The sequence below is a fragment of the Quercus robur genome, chromosome 5, assembly GCF_932294415.1.
Source record: "Quercus robur chromosome 5, dhQueRobu3.1, whole genome shotgun sequence".
NCBI lineage: Eukaryota > Viridiplantae > Streptophyta > Magnoliopsida > Fagales > Fagaceae > Quercus > Quercus robur.
The window spans coordinates 680,043-700,449 of NC_065538.1; the positions used below are offsets into that span (position 1 = coordinate 680,043).

At 32.6% G+C, this 20,407-nt stretch overlaps 2 protein-coding genes across 6 annotated transcripts; one reads left to right on the top strand and one right to left on the bottom strand.

Moving 5' to 3' along the window:
- The first annotated feature begins 96 nt into the window (after positions 1–96).
- On the top strand, positions 97–940 carry LOC126724758 (uncharacterized). The gene is made up of 2 exons (XM_050429141.1): positions 97–426; positions 609–940. The coding sequence occupies exons 1-2, from the start codon at positions 235–237 to the stop codon at positions 741–743; spliced, it is 327 nt and encodes a 108-aa protein (XP_050285098.1). The 5' UTR covers positions 97–234; the 3' UTR covers positions 744–940.
- A 342-nt stretch (positions 941–1,282) lies between these two features.
- Positions 1,283–19,984, bottom strand: LOC126724756 (uncharacterized). Of its 5 annotated transcripts, none has more exons than XM_050429138.1 (7): positions 19,899–19,984; positions 5,266–5,688; positions 5,116–5,168; positions 4,330–4,367; positions 3,771–4,089; positions 2,539–2,855; positions 1,283–2,146 (listed from the first exon to the last, which is right to left on the bottom strand). In XM_050429138.1, the coding sequence occupies exons 1-7, from the start codon at positions 19,909–19,911 to the stop codon at positions 1,552–1,554; spliced, it is 1,758 nt and encodes a 585-aa protein (XP_050285095.1). In that variant the 5' UTR covers positions 19,912–19,984; the 3' UTR covers positions 1,283–1,551. The 5 variants fall into 5 exon arrangements, with proteins under 5 accessions (XP_050285095.1, XP_050285093.1, XP_050285094.1 ...); XM_050429136.1 differs by having other exon boundaries at positions 5,266–5,691; positions 19,899–19,945; XM_050429137.1 differs by lacking the exon at positions 19,899–19,984 and adding an exon at positions 6,249–6,531.
- Between the last annotated feature and the right edge of the window lie 423 nt (positions 19,985–20,407).

Below are 20,407 nucleotides of genomic sequence, written 5' to 3' on the forward strand. Positions count from 1 at the left end.
GCCGCTGTGCATGCTTGCCTCTAAACAATTAATTTCCAATTTGCTTGACATTGACAATTTGACCTGACATATGGCGTTTCAACTTCCAGATGCTACCATTTCTTTCCACTAGTTTCTAGTTCTACCTATTCTCATAAAATAAAAAAAGTTTCTAGTTCTACCCGAGTACAATTAATAGATATAATAAAAAGCTAGCTGACTCTCTATAGCGTATAGATTATAGAAGACGAGAAGATGCAGCAGCAGCTGGGAAGAATGAGAGTCATGGTTGGGGCGTTGTTGAGGCCGGCTCAGACTCTGACTCTGACTCTGACTCGTGGCCCTGTCAGCCACCATGAACATGAGCAGCTGCGGTTCATGGCAATTAAACCGCCCACACGTGCTGCTGTTCATGGAACAAGGCTGCCCGTCGCTGACACCCTCAACGTAGGTGCTTTTTAGTACCCTCTCGTCAATTCTTAATTTGCATATATTTATATCTTTCATCCATTTCTATTCATAAAGCATATATGCAGGCAGGAGATAAGAGTATTCGGAAAATACATCATATATATGCTAATATCTATGTTTATTTACTACTCTCTTTTTTTAATGTGGTGCTTTTGCAGAGAGAGGAATTGGAAGCGGAGATTAACAAAAGGAAAGAAGAGAAAGAAAACAAGAGAAAAGAGATAGAGAAGGCTGTGGACTCCCAACTCAAACTCTCCGATCATGACTCTTCTAATAAATCTCCTGTTGATTGACATTTTATTATTATATATATGCTAATTAATCCTCAGCTTCGCAAGTGTGTATCTGAATTCTGAAAGAGACAGATTATCCATATCCCATGTTCTTATCTCATGAATCAAATGCCATGCTTCATATTTAGATTTTGCTTGTAAATTTAATAATCAGTGTAAGGCTTAATGGAAAATTTCAGAAGTTTGATTTTTTGATATGTTCTTTTACAAGTACTGAAGCCAAAACAAAAGCTTGATAATAAAGAAAGAGCAAGAAGAATTGAGATGTAGCTTAACCCACTGAACATTTGAACAAACAATTCAGCTACTTTAAATATAAGCAAACCAACTGCACTCTGCAATCGCATCCCCCAGAAGACCAAAATCAGCTAATAGCTTTGCCTGCAATATAGCAATTATCATTATTTACCAGTAAGTTTCTACTTTTTATGGCTTGGAGGTCCTTGTGCCTCCACAGTCCACATGGTTGTTAAGTATGAATCCCACTGAAGAAGCCCTCTGTACCACAGCATGCCTTATCATAGATGAGCCATTTGAGAGACTATAAAAAGAGGGAAATATATGTAGAAACTAAATTGATCGTGGATACAAACTATAATGTTATTACGACCCTAACTGATCTAAATTGGCAGTTGGCACTAATATTACTTAAAAAACTGCAGCATCCAACTTTGAGCCTATAAACTAAGATGGCAAAGGCCTTTCGGTTGGAAGCGCTGTGATCAAGACTTGCATTATACATTCATATGTTCAAAGAACGGAGATAACAGTTACATAAAAAAAATTTATGATGTTTCCTGCACCAACGCTAAGCTTCTTCTGCTACTTCAATAAGCCTCCCACGAACCCATTTTTTTGTTACGGGAACCAATTTAGGTGTTTCCTCTTTCAGGGACTCAACCTCGGTTCCATTTAATAGAGGGTCTTTTCGACATTCATCATAACCATTTGGTTCTGCCAGGTCCAAGTCATTCTTCGAACATGATTGCTTCATTAGACCATTAAAACCAAACGGGGACGAACCAGAACCGCTGAAGCTTGATGGAAGAAGTTCCTCCTCATTATTCAGTAACTCATGTAAGGTGAACTTGCTGAAGTTGAAGTCGTCATCCTTGCTTGGCACGATTGGAGTCCCATTTACTTCTCTCAGGTCTGCATGGTTCAGAACTTCAATTTTTGCGCTTGAATCCTTATCAACTTGGCTAATCAGATCGTCTGAGGCAATAGAAGGGAAACTGCCATTCTCATGGGAATTGATCTGACCAGTCTCTATGGATTCAATCAATTGGATTGCTTCGGCTATAAGTTTTCTGGTTTCCATTAGGGAAGCTCGAGCAATAGGGCTCTTTGTTGCTGCAATCTCAAGGGCCTTGGCAGCCTTCTCAGCTTCCGCAATCAATAACCTGCAGATTGTCACATAAAACCAGGGTAGATTTTTCATGAATTTCAAAGTAGCTAATGATAATGGCAGTCAGAAATGAGAAATATGAAGCCCTTATGGGTTCATTCAGACTAACATTATTTTTTTCAGTAACTAGTTAAAAATAGAATAATAATATTGACAAAGGTTTGATCAGGTAAAGCAATGGCATTAGTCTCAAACCATTAAACTATTTGGAAGTGATGACTTGGTCTTGGTTGGCCATTCATCCTCTATGACTCTTTTCTTTTTCTGTTTTTTTTTTAGATGACTTTATGACTTAATTGTGCTGGCCAAATGTCTCCTATTCTCAATTGATTCAATAGTTCTGTACTAAACCAATTCAAGTTTGAGAGTAGAAACATATGAACTTACCGTGCTCGTTCAATGGCTTCTATTTTCTTTGTTTCTACAACTGCTCTCTTTGCTCTGATGTTTTTTATCATCTCCAGCTTAGAACTCACCAGGGGATCTTTGTAAAGGGGTGCACTATTTCTCCTCAACCTTGAACGCTTATTTTGGATTTTAGCCTCACCCTCAGAAGAGTTACTCGTATCACTATCCTCCTTCTTCATAGGGCTCCTTTTAGACATTCGTGTACCATCACTTGGCCTTCTCCTTGACTTTCTTTCAGCACCAGGTTCTATGCCATGATATTTAGCCAAGCCAGAACAAACCCGATTACGGTAATCCTGATAAAATGCAACAAAATACATTTTGGAGAAGAAATTGTTCAGGCGCACAGCTAATGTTACATAGAATAACTACAAAGTAGAATTGATACAACTAGAGTCAGTTTGAGTCACAAGTGAAACTTGGCTTCTTGGGAAATTTGACAGAATTTCTGTGCATCCCAATGTTTTGAGCCAAACTAATAAGTAGGCTGCAGACAATTGGCCTAAGGGAGAACAAAAGACTGATAGCCTAGAAGGGAAGAGGTTGAAAAAAATGAAAGTATAACACATAGTTGTACAGCTCAAATACCATTGAGATGCATTCAGAACATCTGTTTTAACCTCTTTAAGAAGGTTGGACAGTGTTGGACAAGAAATTGGAATATTTCAGGTTTAGGTTGGAGAAATAGGAAAACATTAAACAAAATTGTCATGTTTAGAACCAACTTAAATTTAGAATAGGTTTGACAAAAAAAATCAGCACCCTTTAAATTTTTTCAGTCGAAAGATCTTGTTTTTCCACTTGGAGACATGGAGAGTATTATGAAACTTGGCTTTTGCAATAAGGATTTATCAGTTTAGCAAGAGAATCAATACTGTGCATGAAATCCTTGAACTTATCATCCCATTAGTTGATGGCAGCAAGAACACATTTTGTTTTCAGAAATCTTAATAAAATAGAGGTGTCATGGCATGCACCAAGTCTTGCACTTGGAATCTACATTTTTATGGATTACACAATCCTCATTTCCTAAGTTCTTTTTCCATGAGTAGGGGCAGAGGTGAGTGATGATTACTTGATACTAAGTTCTGAGAAGAGCAGTTTGTTATGAGTTATGACCCTCAAAACAACCCATTATCTAAATGGGGAGTTCCAAGGTAGGACTAGTAAAGTTCATGCAACCACTTCTAGATGCCAGTGTAAGTACTCACAGGATCAGCCCATTTTGCAGAGATGGCTTCTGCAATTTTCCTCTTCTGCTCAAGGGACTTAGGTGCTCTCTTGCTACCTTTCGGTCTTTCCATCGTTTTCCTTTGTTCAACACTCTCCACCCACTCTAGCTTGAGCTGCTCATTCAAGATCTTGTAGGAATCCCACTGCAGCTCTACCTCACCAACAAAGCCTCGTCTAGAAGCTTCTGCAATCAGGTTCTGCCACTCAAAGAAGCAATTTTCCTGCACCATGAGCCTCTCTCGTCGCCTTTGCCACCCCATTCGCACTCCAACTGCAATTTTCATCCTTGTCTCTTTGCTGTGCAATCAATGAAAATTTAAAAGAAAAAAAAAGAGTACAACAAAATTGGAATTGGTATGGAGGGAAATACTATGAATTCATGAACTTCGATGTCTATCATAAACATTAAAGATCCTAATACAAGCTGAATAAAGGCTTATAAAATACTTTAGATGATTGAGACTCCACTAAGAATCTAAGAGAAAAATGCTAATGGTACAACTAAATCCCTAATAAACAAGATGGCAGAAGACCTACCTCTGAGCATGTCCAAGGTTCAGTAACTTCATTTTGACCTGCACATCCAAATTTGTTAGAAGAATAAGCAATGCTACTTTTGTCCCTAATGGACTGTATTTATGAAAAATGATAGCATGAAAACCTCTCACATTATGAGCATCAAATGCATAATCTGTTGGACATCTCATAATCTAATTCATACCACTGATATCCTACTCATTGGGTTGACCATCTAAAACATCATCTCAAAGATTGTCCAAGGATACTAGACTTAAAAAAGCTTATTTAAATTTAAAAAGGTGTTAATGCTTCATTTTAGAAAAACCTAGAGATGGCTTGTCAGGTCAAGACAAAACCCAACCTCAAAAAGACCCAAAGCAAATCAAATCTTTAAAACAAATACTATAGAGTTTGTTGCTTACTATTTCATCATAGTGTGCACATTAATTGGTACTAAGTCTAGCATTAAGTATTGAACAAGTCGCAGACACCTTGAATCAACTCAAAAAATTAGTTTATAAGCAGAATATTTACAACTACACCTAGCCCTCTCATCATGGTGTAGCATGAAAAGTTTATCTTATTCAAGGATAGATGTACAAATTAAATGATCAATCACCACACACCCACATGTGTGCAATAAGATAAGTTTGTCCAGTTAACCATTTAAATGATGAAACAGACGCATTTAAAACATCCAGACTCAAAAATTTAGAAAAAGATCTGCCTATATAACGGTCTTCATTTTAAACAGACTAAGGTCACTTTGAAAGTACATGTAAAATTACTCTTACATGACATCACCTTAGGATCCTGCATCGCGAGCTTTGTTCTCTCTTTGATCCGTTGAAGGGTTTCTGCCAATGAAATGAATCGTTAAGCTATTGGAAAAACACAATAATGGAAAAAGGACTGATAAACACAGAGGCCAGGCTCTATTTAGCATATTGTTACCAGCACTGTGCTTCCTGCCTTTGTTCCATGGCGTGTTCCCCTTATTTGCTTTAGATATTCTCATTCTTCTCAACCTCTCTCTCTCACCCAATTCGTTTGAGTCTTCAACAAGTTGAATTGTCGGGAGACTTGAATTGGCACCAACCTGTGAAACATCATAACCCTTCTGTCCATTTTCATTCTGAACCAATCCTTTGGTCTCAAGAGTAGCAACTGCATTGATTCGTAGTCTACCCCTCCGTACCTCAAGGTGCTTCACACTAAAGAATAGTTCTTTAGCTAAGCCCAAGGATTTCCAAGCACAGGACAATCTTTTCTCATTCGCCAAGGTAAATGAAGTTGATGATAGTTTACCATGACTACAAATTTGAGCCCTGTGCATACACAAATGACTTTGGAAGGCAGGCTGCGCAGCAGCAATCTCTGCTAACAGATGCAAAAATAACAGAGACGCCCTCAGTGAGTATCATCAAGCGGAAAAACAAGTGCAAAGACTCTGCATAACAGTTATGAACAATTGTAGATTCAAAATTTAACCAATAGGCAATTACACTCAACCAAGTTTATTATGGGTTGCTTGCTTTATGAGGTACTAAATTATGTTAAAAGCAAGTTTTCTGGTTTCAATCACATTAGCAATTCATGGAGATAAAACTCTCAAAAAAAAGTTGAGTGCTTGGTCTCATGGACAAAGTCTGGAGATTGAGAGAAAAATGAACAAGACAGTGAATTGGGTTTTCAACTTAAATAAATAAAAAGAAAAACTTTGAACTGAATTCATAAGGAATTGTAAAGTGAAGTTGCTCATGGGCAAACTCCAGTAACAGGAGAAAATTAAACAAGACAATGAATTGGGTTTTCAACTTAATTTAATAAAATAAAATAAAAAATAAAAAATTTTGAACTGAATAAATACACATAAGGAACTGAATGTGAAGTTGGAGATAGAAGAAAACAAAGTAGAGGAGGAGAGAGAAGAGTACCTAGTAAAGGCATGGGAGCTCATTCAGCCAATTTCAAGAGCTTAGTGAAAAAGAGAGAGTGCATAGGCATAGCATTTGTTAAGACAGCATTTTGGGTTTCAGGGGATAGTAAAGTAGTAATCTTTCCTTGTTAGTAACAACAAATATGGTATTGGTATTGGTAGTACTAGTGGGAGGGACACACAATCTGAGTCAAAGGAACACACTGCGAGAGAGAGAGAGACAGAGAGAACCACACAGTGTGCAGGTGCTGGATAACGAAAAAACGATGATGCTTGCTAGTCGCTAGTCGCTAGTGCCTAATGCCTATTGCAATTTGCAGCCCATAAATAAAAAAGGCCACACAAAAATCCTCAAACCATAAGAAGGCCAACCCATATATATTTTGGGCCTCAAGCTCTGCAGGTTCAGGGCCTTCCCAATTTAGGTTAACCCAAAAAGAAAACTTTTCTTCTTCTTTTATTACGAGGCTATTTCAATACGAATCACCTGTTGAAATAAGTTTTTATTTTGTGGACTAGTTTTTAAAAGTTACTAAAAATTTTACTATATAAAATTTGCAAATTGATGTGGCACTTAATGTAATTGGTGGGCTTTAACTTTCTAATAAATAAGTGTTTGAATTAATTTTTTCCATGATTGGTAACACATCAATCAGTTTGTAAATTCTTTTTTCAAAAAAAAAAAAAAAAATCAATTTGTAAGTTCTAACATCAATCCTTTTATGTTGTTTTTAGGCGAAACTACAATATTAGTCCCTCAAGTTTACCCTATGTGCGCAATTAGTCCCTTAAGTTTAAAGCGTACGCAATTGGTCCCTCAAGTTTTCAAAATGAGCAATATAAGTCCTTTTACTAACTGTCATTAACGGTGTTACTTATGTGGCTAACGAAACAATGACTTGACATTTTGTTTTAATGATGTGGCATATTTTTAATTAAAAATTACAAACTAAAATTACACATGCGAAACATTATTTACCAAATTAAAAAACTATTTTCTACCAATTGTAAACACCCATGGATGACCTCAAATCTGCACTCACCTTCTACAATTCCTCAGCACTGCTCTTTCCATCCCAGAACGATTCCAATGCAAACTTCAGCTCTCTCTTCGAGCCCATGCGATGGTATCCAACAATATGTGATGCCATTGTTCGTTCTAAAATCAAATAAACAAAATTAATTTTTAAAAAAATGGTTAGTACTGCGATTCCTGGATCTATTTAAGAAGAAACTAATCAATTCAATTCTTTCAGATCTATATCTAACACATTGGTTGGTTTCGATTTCAATTATGTATGTTTTGCCCAGATCTAAATCTAATATTTGAAATCTAGGTCAGATCTAATGTGAATAGCAAAGACCAATTCTAGATCCGGAGGATAAATATGGTTCAAAACACCACTTTCTTATAACCAAAACTAGATCCGTTGTGACCCTAGCTAATAATACTAATTGAGAGATGTGTGTGTTTGTGGTAAGGTCCTTTATATATATAAATAAATGGGACTCACAAACTCACTCACCAATAGATCTCTCAAATAAAATAAAAAAAAAAAAAAAAAAAGAACAGAAAGAAAGCAAGGAAGTGTTTTTAGATTTAAGTTTATAGAGACATCATTGTCGTCGTCGTTGTCTTTTTTATGTTTTAGAGAAGCAACTAAACTAAAAAGAATGAAATAAAAACAGGGTGTTGCATGATGAGAGACTGGATAGGAAGCAACGAAAAAAGCATACCTTTTGGATCTCAGATTATTATTATTATTATTATTTTTTAAGCCGTAGCTGGGTGTTCACAATTGGTAGAAAATAGTTTTTTAATTTGGTAAATAATGTTTCTCATGTGTAATTTTAGTTTGTAATTCTTTAATTAAAAATATGCCACATCATTAAAACAAAATGTCAAATCATTATTCCGTTAGCCACATAAGTAATACCGTTAATGACAGTTAGTAAAATGACTTATATTGTTCATTTTGAAAACTTGAGGGATCAATTGTGCACGTTTCAAACTTGAGGGACCAATTGCGCACATAGGGTAAACTTGAGGGACTAATATTGTAGTTTCACCTTGTTTTTACATAGTTGAAAGTCATGTTAAAAAGAGAAAAAAAATAATTTAATTTTATGAATTTCTGCAAATTTGTATTGAAAAATCAAATAAAAATTGGTCTTTGCCGACAAATAATGTACCCCATTCTCTACATTTAAAAAGCTCACAGCTATATTATCTACAAAAAGTTGTTGTTACGCATAATCTTGACATGTGACCACTCTTCAATGGTGCATTTGGATTTATACTTGGATAATTAAAATCCAAATATTTTGTTTAAAAATTTTAAAAATGTCAAGAATTTGGATTTGATAAATAAAATCATTAAATTTGAAATAACACCTAAAATCGATGGATTTGAAATTAAAACATTTCACATTTACTAATTTAAAATCTAAATCCAAGTTTCCCAAAGCAACCAAAGATATTACCTTGTATACAACTAAGTTGAATACATTAGGATTACGCATTCCAGGTTTGACAGCAATCCTCATTAGCATTAGCAAATTTGACCCAACGCAGTAAATATAACAACTCCCTCTACTAGACTACTATGAACCTAATTATATTTATACAGCAAGCCAAATTAGCCTTATCCTAATAGATAAATAGATCACATTATATGTATCAAAAATGTTCACAGCTACTTTATCTACAAAAGGTGCTGATACACGTAGTCTTGACATGTGACAATGGTATTAATTTTACCCCACATACAACATGAATCCCTTTATAAAACATAGTCAAATACACTACAACTACCCATTTCAGGCTAACAACAGACCACTTTAGCAACTTTGATAGAATATGACAATAATAAATAACTCCCATTACAATGAATTCGACTCCATCGGCCATGGCATGCCTTGCACAATTAGGGTTACACCATAGACCTCTATTTTTTTTTTTTTTTTTGGTAAACATAGACCTCTATTAATTAAGGGTAGATGGCGATGTGAAAGGGAAGAAGGTTTCTTCGGCTGATTGAGATTGGATTATTTGGTTCTTTGCCACGAAAATCCAACATCCAACCAATTACATTTGGATTTATCACATCAAAAACAGCCTCCATTTGAATGAAGCTGCCAAAACCATCCAAACCTGGTTGTTTTGGGTTGGCTCGATCAAATTAGGTTGCTGGTCAAATATGTGGACAGTACTGATATATATAGACCATAAAAAGTTACAAATAAAGTGTTATTGCAGTTAGAAAATAGTTAGAAACAATCCCCAACTCTCACAAACATTTTAGATCCGCTTATTTTGCTAAAACTAAAAACTTTTTTGCTGAAAGTAATGTTAATTAAGGTAAAAGTTAACTGAAATAGTATAGTAAGACCTATGAATTGAATAGTACCAAAAAGTGCAGTAGGACCTATAAATAGTAGCAAAAATAAGCTGAATAGTAAAATAAGTTGGCAAAATTAATAACCGTCAAGTAGAAACTTTTATACCACCCTTGTTAGATCCTCGATCAATTGAGGCTTCGACTAACATTTTTACAAAAACACAACAAATGCAATTTTCACTTGTTTTTCTATGTTTCTTTCACTCTCTCTTATAAAGATACAATAACACTCTTACACTACCAAAGTGGGATCAAATAACATTTTTCTACCACAAAAGTAGGATTAAACTTGCATTACAACCTACCTAATTATACAAAATATCCAACAAAAATGATAACATTACTAAGTTATAAAACTTTTTTTTAATGCAAAACATAATAAATTTTAGGAGTCAATTTAAACTTGGTACATCCATTTTCACATCACATGAGCCTTACAATAAGTTTTTTTTTTTCTTTTTCTTTTAATAATTCGATAATTATGATAGTTATTCATATATATAGTGTTTTTACATGGAACTATTAAATATATAATTATGATAATTATTAATAGATATTTAATATGATTGCATTGTTTATGAACTTATCTATTCTATCTTTTAAAGAAAATAGGATGTAATAAGATTTTAATTGAAAGTTTAAGTATAAAATAGAATATAAATTCAATTAAAATATATAATAGAAGAGATTAAATTCTGTAAAGATGTGGTGTAAAACTCATGTTTTACCCCTCAAATTTCAACATACCACACCATCTTGTTACATATTTAAAAATAAACACAACCACATCCAATCAACACTAATACGCCCAAACCAATGTGCACTCTTAGTGCGATGGTCACACACATATATACTTAGATTAGGGCCAAAGTTCAAGTCTACAGGAGGGAGCTTCACACACATAAATACTTAGATTAGATTAAAGTAGAATTTCTATCTTATATATAAATAATAATAAAATAAAATAAAAACTCTAATACCCATAAATAAATCCAACCAAATTAGGAATTTATTGAAATATTATTAGGTGTGGTCGGATATATTGAATTTTAAGTAAAATGCTAATGCGAGAATTTTTTATTCGATAGTATAAAATATAGGTTTTATACCCCATTCTTACCAAATTCAAACTCATATTAGAATATTGATGTGCAAAATTTTAAGAATTAAAAAATTTTGCCACAAGAGTATTTAATTTAATATATAAATTGACATTGATATGCTGCCATAGCAGTTTCAATTTTTAACCATATTATTGTTCTCTAAATAAAATTACAGAGAAATCAGATAATTTTGCTCAAGTGTCAGAAATGCAATTTTTTTAAAGGGAAATAAAAACTAAATATGTTTCTTAAAAAAAAAAAAAAAAAACTAATTACTAAATATTGGACCTTGCAATAAGTCTTGTAATGGATGTTTCCCTCTCTCTTCTTCTTTTTTTTTTTTTTTTGTTTGTTTTTTTGTGTGTGTGTGTGTTTGATAGTATGGATTTGTCCTACTTATTTCTCACACTATGTATATATAAACCCTACAAATAAATTCTATAATAAATTATATAAAATGAAATGTTTTGACCGGTTTTTGACATTTTTTAATGCTTTTTTATGTGAATATTTTTTTAATATTTCTTTTCTACATCATCATTTTATTATATATATTTTTAAATTTTCTTTATAGATTAAAAAATAGTGTTATACTATTCTGATTTAAATTAATTAGATCACATTGTATTTTTTGCATAAGCAACAAGATATTAATTAACCAATCCTAAAATCTCTTAATAATCTTATGTTTAACGTCTAAATGTTCACAATTCTAAAGGAATTAATGTCCTAAAATCTCTTAATATCCTAAAATCTCTTGAAAACGTTTGCCTTTTGGTTGATATTATTATTATTTTATAGATTTTAGATATAATTATCTTTTAAAAAAAGATTTAACAAAATCGAAAAAGTTAAGTTTGAATATTTGAAAATAAGACATGACTAACATTTTAAGGAAAAAAATTATAAAATAATTGTAGGGTCACGATTCTCAAGCGGCCCACTAATGACGTTGGGCTCGCGCGTGGTGGATCCCTCACAATAAAATTTGTAGAGAATGGGCTTGAAAGGCTAGCGTTGGGTCACGGGGCGTTAGTACAGGCCGGACTTTAGACAAACCTAGACAAGAAAAGACTTTAGTCTGGATATCCAAGCCCTATAACCTTATAATTTGAGGGATTGGGCTCCTCGGATCATGTCCGAGGAGCAATAATGTTTTTCTCCGGTTACCCGACGATGGGTTTTCCATGGTGGAGCGCATATATTATCCGGGCATTCTCATTCCTGGAGCTTTTTCCAGGAAGTGAGAGGGGGAGGGGGCCTCTACTTTGTCACCTTACGTTCTCTTTTATACTAGCCTACGTTCATTGTCCCTCGTCCACGTGTAGGGTCAGTTTTTCCAGGACTGATATTTGTCCCGTCAATCCCATCCCAGCATTGTTGGGCATGGTTAATAAAGCCTAAGAATCCGGATCTGTTAGGTGCAATGTCATATCAATGAGGGGTATTAAGGACATTTCCCCGAGATATTTTCTGATCCTTTAAGTTAGCTTGTATTCCACTCTAATCCATGAGACTTTGGGTCTGCCGAGGACTAAACTGTCCTCGGCTGTATCTTCGGGCCACTTTTGGCTTCCTATTTTTGGACTTAAGCCCTGGCCTCCTTTAGTTTGGGGCCTGTGGACTCCCCATAAGCGAGCGAGACGGGCCCCTAAACTATTGGGCCCCACAATAATATATAGAAAATGCAAAAGTAAAATCCCATAAGGAAAAAATTTTAGCTGTAAACATGTTTAGAGTTTTGAGCTCCAACCATTAATAGAAATTTATGTCCAAAATAATTTGTTTTACCAAAAATATAAGAGGGAAAGGAGATTTTTGAGAAGTCAAGGCTTCAAACGTATCCATCCCATAATTAATAATATATATCTTGTAATTTTTTTTTTTTTTGGAGAAAATATATATCTTGTAATTGGCATAAGGATCTTGCCATAACAATTTAAATTTTCCATCAAAAAAAAAATTAATATTGTCTAAGTTTTTTTTTTTTTTGAGAAAGAATATTTTCTAAGTTAGGAAAATATATTCGCATTTAAATTGATATTGTCTAAGTTAGGAGAATATATTCGCTGAATTATAAGGAATTCCATTATAGTAAAAAAAATTGACATTATATATACGGCATACCTCATGGGTAAAAGTAATACAAAGAAACTAATATTGTTGAAAAGCAAGTTGGTGAAGATTGAAATTAAAATGGGCAAAGCAAGAGCAGCAGTTGTCCCCTTATTTCTTATGGTGGCCATAATAATATTTTTGTCCGGCGGTTCCAACAATATTGTCACCGTCGTCCAAGGCCAAGGCCTACAATGCTGCCATGACAACCCCATGTCCCACTGCATAGAGGCAACGTGCAACACCAAATGTATAAACAGTCGTTGCGCTAAAGGAGGTCGGTGTAAGCAGCTAGGTGGAAAAAACAATAATTGTCATTGTCTCTGTTGATCCACCGCAACTCACTCACTCACTCACTATTCACTCGATCAATATCAATAATAAGAGGGTTGCTATATGTGAATGTACCCTACAATAATAAGTTGCCATTACGTACCTTTTCTTCTTCTTACAATTAATGGCTCTATGCATGTAACAAAAATTTAAATGAATGAAATCATCGATCTTCTATGAACTGCTTCATATATTAATATTATGTGTGTCATCTTCATCATTTTATTCAATTGATCGAGTAGTTTGGATATATACATATAGCCTTGTTTTGTATATATGCATTAATTAATTAGTTTTTTTATATACTGAGTGGCCTGGGATGAGGGATATATAATGAGACAGCCTCTCCCATGCATCATGCATGCATGAGAGGCTGAGAGCTCTTCACTTTTATCTGCTTCAGTTATTTTTTTTGTTGAGAAAGTTATCTGCTTCAGTTGATATTCAATAACAAGGCAATGCCTTTCTCAAGTTTTTCTCCCATTGTTCTCAACATTAATTGGAGAAAAACTAAAGGTATCAAAACGATATTGGTCAAATTTAATTTGAACACGTTATGGACTAATTCTAGTTTGGACATTTGAAGAAAAAAAAAAAAGAGTCAGAATCGAATCTCACGAGTTATTTGAACAAATTTTTTCTTTAATTTGAAGAAACAAAGTATAATTCCAAAGAGAATAATATTTTAGTCAACTCTATAATTGTTTGAAAATTCAATCACACAAAAAAAAAAAAAAAAAAAAAACCACAACAACAACAACAACCACCACGTAGCATCATTGGCGGCAGCACTTGAAGGCCAGGCTGGTTACAGGACCACCTTGACCTAAATTTTTTTTTTTTTATATATAATAATTTAAAATTTTATATTTATCCACCCTTCAAAAAAAAATTGGGAACACTCTCACTATTTTTTATGTCAATAAAATTAAACTTTGCTGCATAATTTGTTCTGCTTAACAATATGTTGGGGCTTTAAAAAAAAAAAAGAAGCCAAAAAATAATTTTTGATCTAAAATTTGAAAAAAAAAAATTATAACATAGCAAGCCCAAATGCCCAATAGACCCCATAAAAAAAGCCCAAGATCAATCTTTTTTATTACAAATTTATACTTCTTAAGAAAAGTCCGAGCAATGCATAGTTTTGATCATAGAAATATAAATTCATTTGACAACAATAATTATATAAAATAACAATTATATAAATCTTAGTGAATTAATAACTTTGATAGAATATGACAATAACAAAAAACTCTCATTACAATGAATTCGACCTCATTGGCCATGGCATGCCTTGCACAATTAGGGTTACACCATAGACCTCTATTAATTAAGGGTAGATGGCGATGTGAAAGGGAAGAAGGTTTCTTCGGCTAGTTGGGATTGGATTATTTGGTTATTTGCCACAAAAATCCACCATCCAACCAATTACATTTGGATTTAACACATCAAAAACAGCCTCCATTTGAATGAAGCTACCAAAACCATCCAAACCTGGTTGTTCTGGGTTGGGTCGATCAAATTAGGTTGTTGGTTAGATATGTGTACAATACTGATATATATAGACCATAAAAAGTTACAAATAAAGTGTTGTTGCAGTTAGAAAATAGTTAGAAACAATCCCCAACTCCCACAAACATTTTAGATCTGCTTATTTTGCGAAAACTGAAAACTTTTTGTTGAAAGTACTGTTGATAAAGGTAAAAGTTAGCTAAAATAGTATAATGGGACCTATGAATAGTACCAAAAAGTGCAGTGGGACCTATGAATAGTACCAAAAATAAGTTAAATAGTAAAATAAGTTGGTAAAATTAATAATCATCAAGCAGAAACTTTTATACGACCCTTGTTAGACTCTCGATCAATTGAGGCTTCGACTGACAATTTTACAAAAAATGCAATTTTCACTTGTTTTTCTGTGTTTCTTTCACTCTCTCTAATAAAGGTACAATAACACTCTTACACTACCAAAGTGGGATCAAATAACATTCTTCTACCACAAAAGTGGGATTAAACCTGCATTACAACCTACTTAATTATACAAAATATCCAACAAAAATGATAACATTACTAAGTTATAAAACTTTTTTTTAATGCAAAATGTAGGGGTAAAGGCCCAAGATCATATATTGGGTTTTGAGTTTCACCCGGGACAATTAACAAGTCCGAGGAGAGGCAAATGGTTGTTAAGGGATATCCCCAGTTAACGTCTCATAAACAAGGAATACATGGAAGATGATCCAAGAAGGAATACCTCCTTGGATGCGATGAATGTAGCTCAAATGCGTACTCTAGCAATTAGAGAGCCCCTCCAAAAGGCCCTAGCGATAGGAATATGCCTCATAAACGTATGGGGAAGAAGAAAACACAAAATATCTAAGGAAAAGCTACTACCACCGCATTAAATGTATTGCAGCTACTTTTCTGGCCACATTTATGTGGAGAAGACCTCCGAACAGTGCTGCCCTGGTTACCACAACTCACAGAAGGCTGAAAGGGAGTGTCTGATAGGACGGGCACTCAAGTAGGGACTCTGATGATCAACAAGTGTAGGATCAAGATGGCCCAAAATGGGCTATATAATGTGAGAGACCCTCCATAAAAAGGGAATCAAAAGAAGGGAGAAGAAAGAGTATAGCAATCTGTATCATTCTGAGATTTAGTGATCATTATATACAAATTTAACCTCCTCAGACTGAAAGTTTATTAATACGAGAATCCTCTATTTGTGTTTGATCGTCATGCAATTCAATACTAACCGTTGTTCAACTCATTAAGACCTAGTTCTTTGGCCCATTCTCTATAAATTCATTGTATTGGGCTCATTGGACCAATACTTCATACGTTTTGAGCTTGGGCCTTAAATTGTGACCCTACACAAAACATAATAGATTTTAGGAGTCAATTTAAACTTGGTACATCCATTTTCACATCACATGAGCCTTACAATAAGTTTTTTTTCCTTTTAATAATTCGATAATTATGATAGTTATTAATAAATATAGTGTTTTTACATTGAACTATTAAATATATAATTATGATAATTATTAATAGATATTTAATATGATTGCATTTTTTATGAACTTATCTATTCCATCTTTTAAAAAAAAAGGATGTAATAAGATTTTAATTGAAAGTTTAAGTATAAAATAGAATATAAATTCAATTAAAAATATATAATAGAAGAGATTAAATTCTGTAAGGATGTGGTGTAAAACTCATGTTTTACCTCTCCAATTTCAATATACCACACCATCTTGTTACATATTTAAAAATAAGCACAACCACATCCAATCAACACTAATACGCCCATAACCAGTGCGTACTCTTAGTGCGATGGTTAAACACATATATACTTAGATTAGGGCTAAAGTTCAAGTCTACAAGAGGGAGCTTCACACACATATATACTTAAATTAAATTAAAGTAGAATTTCTATCTTGTATATAAATAATAATTAAAAAAAAACTCTAATACCCATAAATAAATCCAACCAAATTAGGAGTTTATTGAAATGTTATTAGGTGTGGTGGGATATATTGAATTTTTTTTTTTTTTTTTTGTTTGAGAATCGGTATATATTGAATTTTAAGTAAAATGATAATGTGAAAATTTTTTATTGGATAGCATAAAACATAGGTTTTATACCCCGTCCTTACCAAATTCGGACTCATATTAGAATATTGATGTGTAAAATTTTAAGAATTAAAAAATTTTGCCACAGGAGTATTTAATTTAATATATTAATTGACATTGATATGCTGCCATAGCAGTTTCAACTTTTAACCATATTATTGTTCTCTAAATAAAATTACAGAGAAATTAGACAATTTTGCTCAAGTGTCAGAAATGCAATTTTTTTAAAGGGAAATAAAAATTAAACATGTTTCTAAAATAAAATAAAATAAAAACTAATTACTAAATATAGGACCTTACAATAAGTCTTGTAATGGATGTTTCCCTCTCTCTTCTTCTTCTTTTCTTTTTCATTTTCTTTTTTTTTGTGTGTGTGTTTGATAGTATGGATTTGTCCTACTTATTTCTCACACTATGTATATATAGACCCTACAAATAAATTCTATAATAATTTATATAAAATGAAATGTTTTGACCGGTTTTTGACATTTTTTAATGCTTTTTTATGTGAATATTTTTTTAATATTTCTTTTCTACATCATCATTTTATTATATATATTTTTAAATTTTCTTTATAGATTAAAAAATAGTGTTATACTATTCTGATTTAAATTAATTAGGTCACATTGTATTTTTTGCATAAGCAACAAGATATTAATTAACCAATCCTAAAATCTCTTAATAATCTTATGTTTAACGTCTAAATGTTTTTCACAATTCTAAAGGAATTAATGTCCTAAAATCTCTTAATATCCTAAAATCTCTTGAAAACGTTTGCCTTTTGGTTGATATTATTATTATTATTTTATAGATTTTAGATATAATTATCTTTTAAAAAAAGATTTAACAAAATCGAAAAATTTAAGTTTGAATATTTGAAAATAAGAATTAAGACATGACTAACATTTTAAGGAAAAAAATTATAAAATAATATATAGAAAATGCAAAAGTAAAATCCCATAAGGAAAAAATTTTAGCTGTAAACATGTTTAGAGTTTTGAGCTCCATCCATTAATAGAAATTTATGTCCAAAATAATTTGTTTTACCAAAAATATAAGAGGGAAAGGAGATTTTTGAGAAGTCAAGGCTTCAAACGTATCCATCCCATAATTAATAATATATATCTTGTAATTGGCATAAGGATCTTGCCATAACAATTTAAATTAATATTGTCTAAGTTAGGAAAATATATTCGCATTTAAATTAATATTGTCTAAGTTAGGAGACTATATTCGCTGAATTATAAGGAATTCCATTATAGTAAAAAAAATTGACATTATATATACGGCATACCTCATGGGTAGAAGTAATACAAAGAAACTAATATTGTAGAAAAGCAAGTTGGTGAAGATTGAAATTAAAATGGGCAAAGTAAGAGCAGCAGTTATCCCCTTATTTCTTATGGTGGCCATAATAATATTTTTGTCCGGCGGTTCCAACAATATTGTCACCGTCGTCCAAGGCCAAGGCCTACAATGCTGCCATGACAACCCCATGTCCAACTGCATAGAGGCAACGTGCAACACCAAATGTAAAAACAGTCCTTGCGCTAAAGGAGGTCGGTGTAAGCAGCTAGGTGGAAAAAACAATAATTGTCATTGTCTCTGTTGATCCACCGCAACTCACTCACTCACTCACTATTCACTCGATCAATATCAATAATAAGAGGGTTGCTATATATGAATGTACCCTACAATAATAAGTTGCCATTACGTACCTTTTCTTCTTCTTACAATTAATGGCTCTATGCATGTAACAAAAATTTAAATGAATGAAATCATCGATCTTCTATGAACTGCTTCATATATTAATATTATATATGTCATCTTCATCATTTTATTCAATTGATCGAGTAGTTTGGATATATACATATAGCCTTGTTTTGTATATATGCATTAATTAATTAGTTTTTTTATATACTGAGTGGCCTGGGATGAGGGATATATAATGAGACAGCCTCTCCCATGCATCATGCATGCATGAGAGGCTGAGAGCTCTTCACTTTTATCTGCTTCAGTTATTTTTTTTTGTTGAGAAAGTTATCTGCTTCAGTTGATATTCAATAACAAGGCAATGCCTTTCTCAAGTTTTTCTCCCATTGTTCTCAACATTAATTGGAGAAAAACTAAAGGTATCAAAACGATATTGGTCAAATTTAATTTGAACACGTTATGGACTAATTCTAGTTTGGACATTTGAAGAAAAAAAAAAAGAGTCAGAATCGAATCTCACGAGTTATTTGAACAAATTTTTTCTTTAATTTGACGAAACAAAGTATAATTCCAAAGAGAATAATATTTTAGTCAACTCTATAATTGTTTGAAAATTCAATCACAAAAAAAAAAAAAAAAAAAAAAAAAAAAAAAAAAAAAAACCACAACAACCACCACGTAGCATCATTGGCGGCAACACTTGAAGGCCAGGCTGGTTACAGGACCACCCTGACCTAAAATTTTTTTTTATATATATAATAATTTAAAATTTTATATTTATCTACTCTTCAAAAAAAAATTTGGGAACACTCTCACTTTTTTTTATGCCAATAAAATTAAACTTTGCTGCATAATTTGCTCTACTTAACAATATATTGGGGCTTTAAAAAAAAAAAAAAGCCCAAAAATAATTTTTGATCTAAAATTTGAAAAAAAAAATTATAACATAGCAAGCCCAAAGTCCCAATAGACCCCATGAAAAAAGCCCAAGATCAATCTTTTTTATTACAAATTTATACTTCTTAAGAAAAGTCTGAGCAATGCACAGTTTTGATCATAGAAATATAAATTCATTTGACAACAATAATTATATAAAATAACAATTATATAAATCTTAGTGAATTAATAATTTTTAAATATATTGTGAGAATTTTAATTTATTTTATGAAATATTAATTACACATTGAAATACTCTTTTTTTTTTTTTTGGGAACACATTGAAATACTTAAAGTAATCATAATGTGTAATATGTAAATTATACTAAAATGTTTAATAAATACACATAAGAAACTAAATGTGAAGTTGGAGATAGAAGAAACAAAGAAAAGTCGAAGAGAGAAGAGTACCTAGTAAAGGCATGGGAGCTCATTCAGCCAATTTCAAGAGCTTAGTGAAAAAGAGAGAGTGCTTAGGCATAGCTTTTGTTAAGACAACCAGTGGCGGAGCCAGGAATCTTGAGTTTGGGGGGGCCGAACTATAGATTCTGTCAAGATAAACTCAAATAAAAAATAGACACTCCTCTAAAAAATCCACATAATATATGTATGTGTGTAAATATAAAATATATAAATTGTTTGCAAAATTTCATCCATATTTGACAAATCAATATCATAATGTTATAATTGGAGTATCATATGAGCTTTTTTATTTCTTGATAAAATCTTGAGAATAAGAAATTTCAACCAAATTGCATATATTATCAATGTTGAATGGTTTGAACGTATAAATTGGAATTGAAATTGAGCTAAAAATTAGGAGTTCCACACTTCCATTATTTGCTCACAAAACTTAGTACCTAATTATTTCATTCTATTGTAATTGTATATCAACTCTAAACTTTCTTTTTTTAGGAAAA

Coding starts and splice junctions, on each gene's coding strand:
- LOC126724758 (XM_050429141.1), top strand. CDS start 235: ATGCAGCAGCAGCTGGGAAGAATGAGAGTCATGGTTGGGGCGTTGTTG. Junction 427..608: donor CCGTCGCTGACACCCTCAAC/GTAGGTGCTTTT, acceptor GTGCTTTTGCAG/AGAGAGGAATTGGAAGCGGA.
- LOC126724756 (XM_050429136.1), bottom strand. Junction 5,169..5,265: donor AGGCAGGAAGCACAGTGCTG/GTAACAATATGC, acceptor TTTCATTGGCAG/AAACCCTTCAACGGATCAAA. Junction 4,090..4,329: donor AACCTTGGACATGCTCAGAG/GTAGGTCTTCTG, acceptor TTGATTGCACAG/CAAAGAGACAAGGATGAAAA.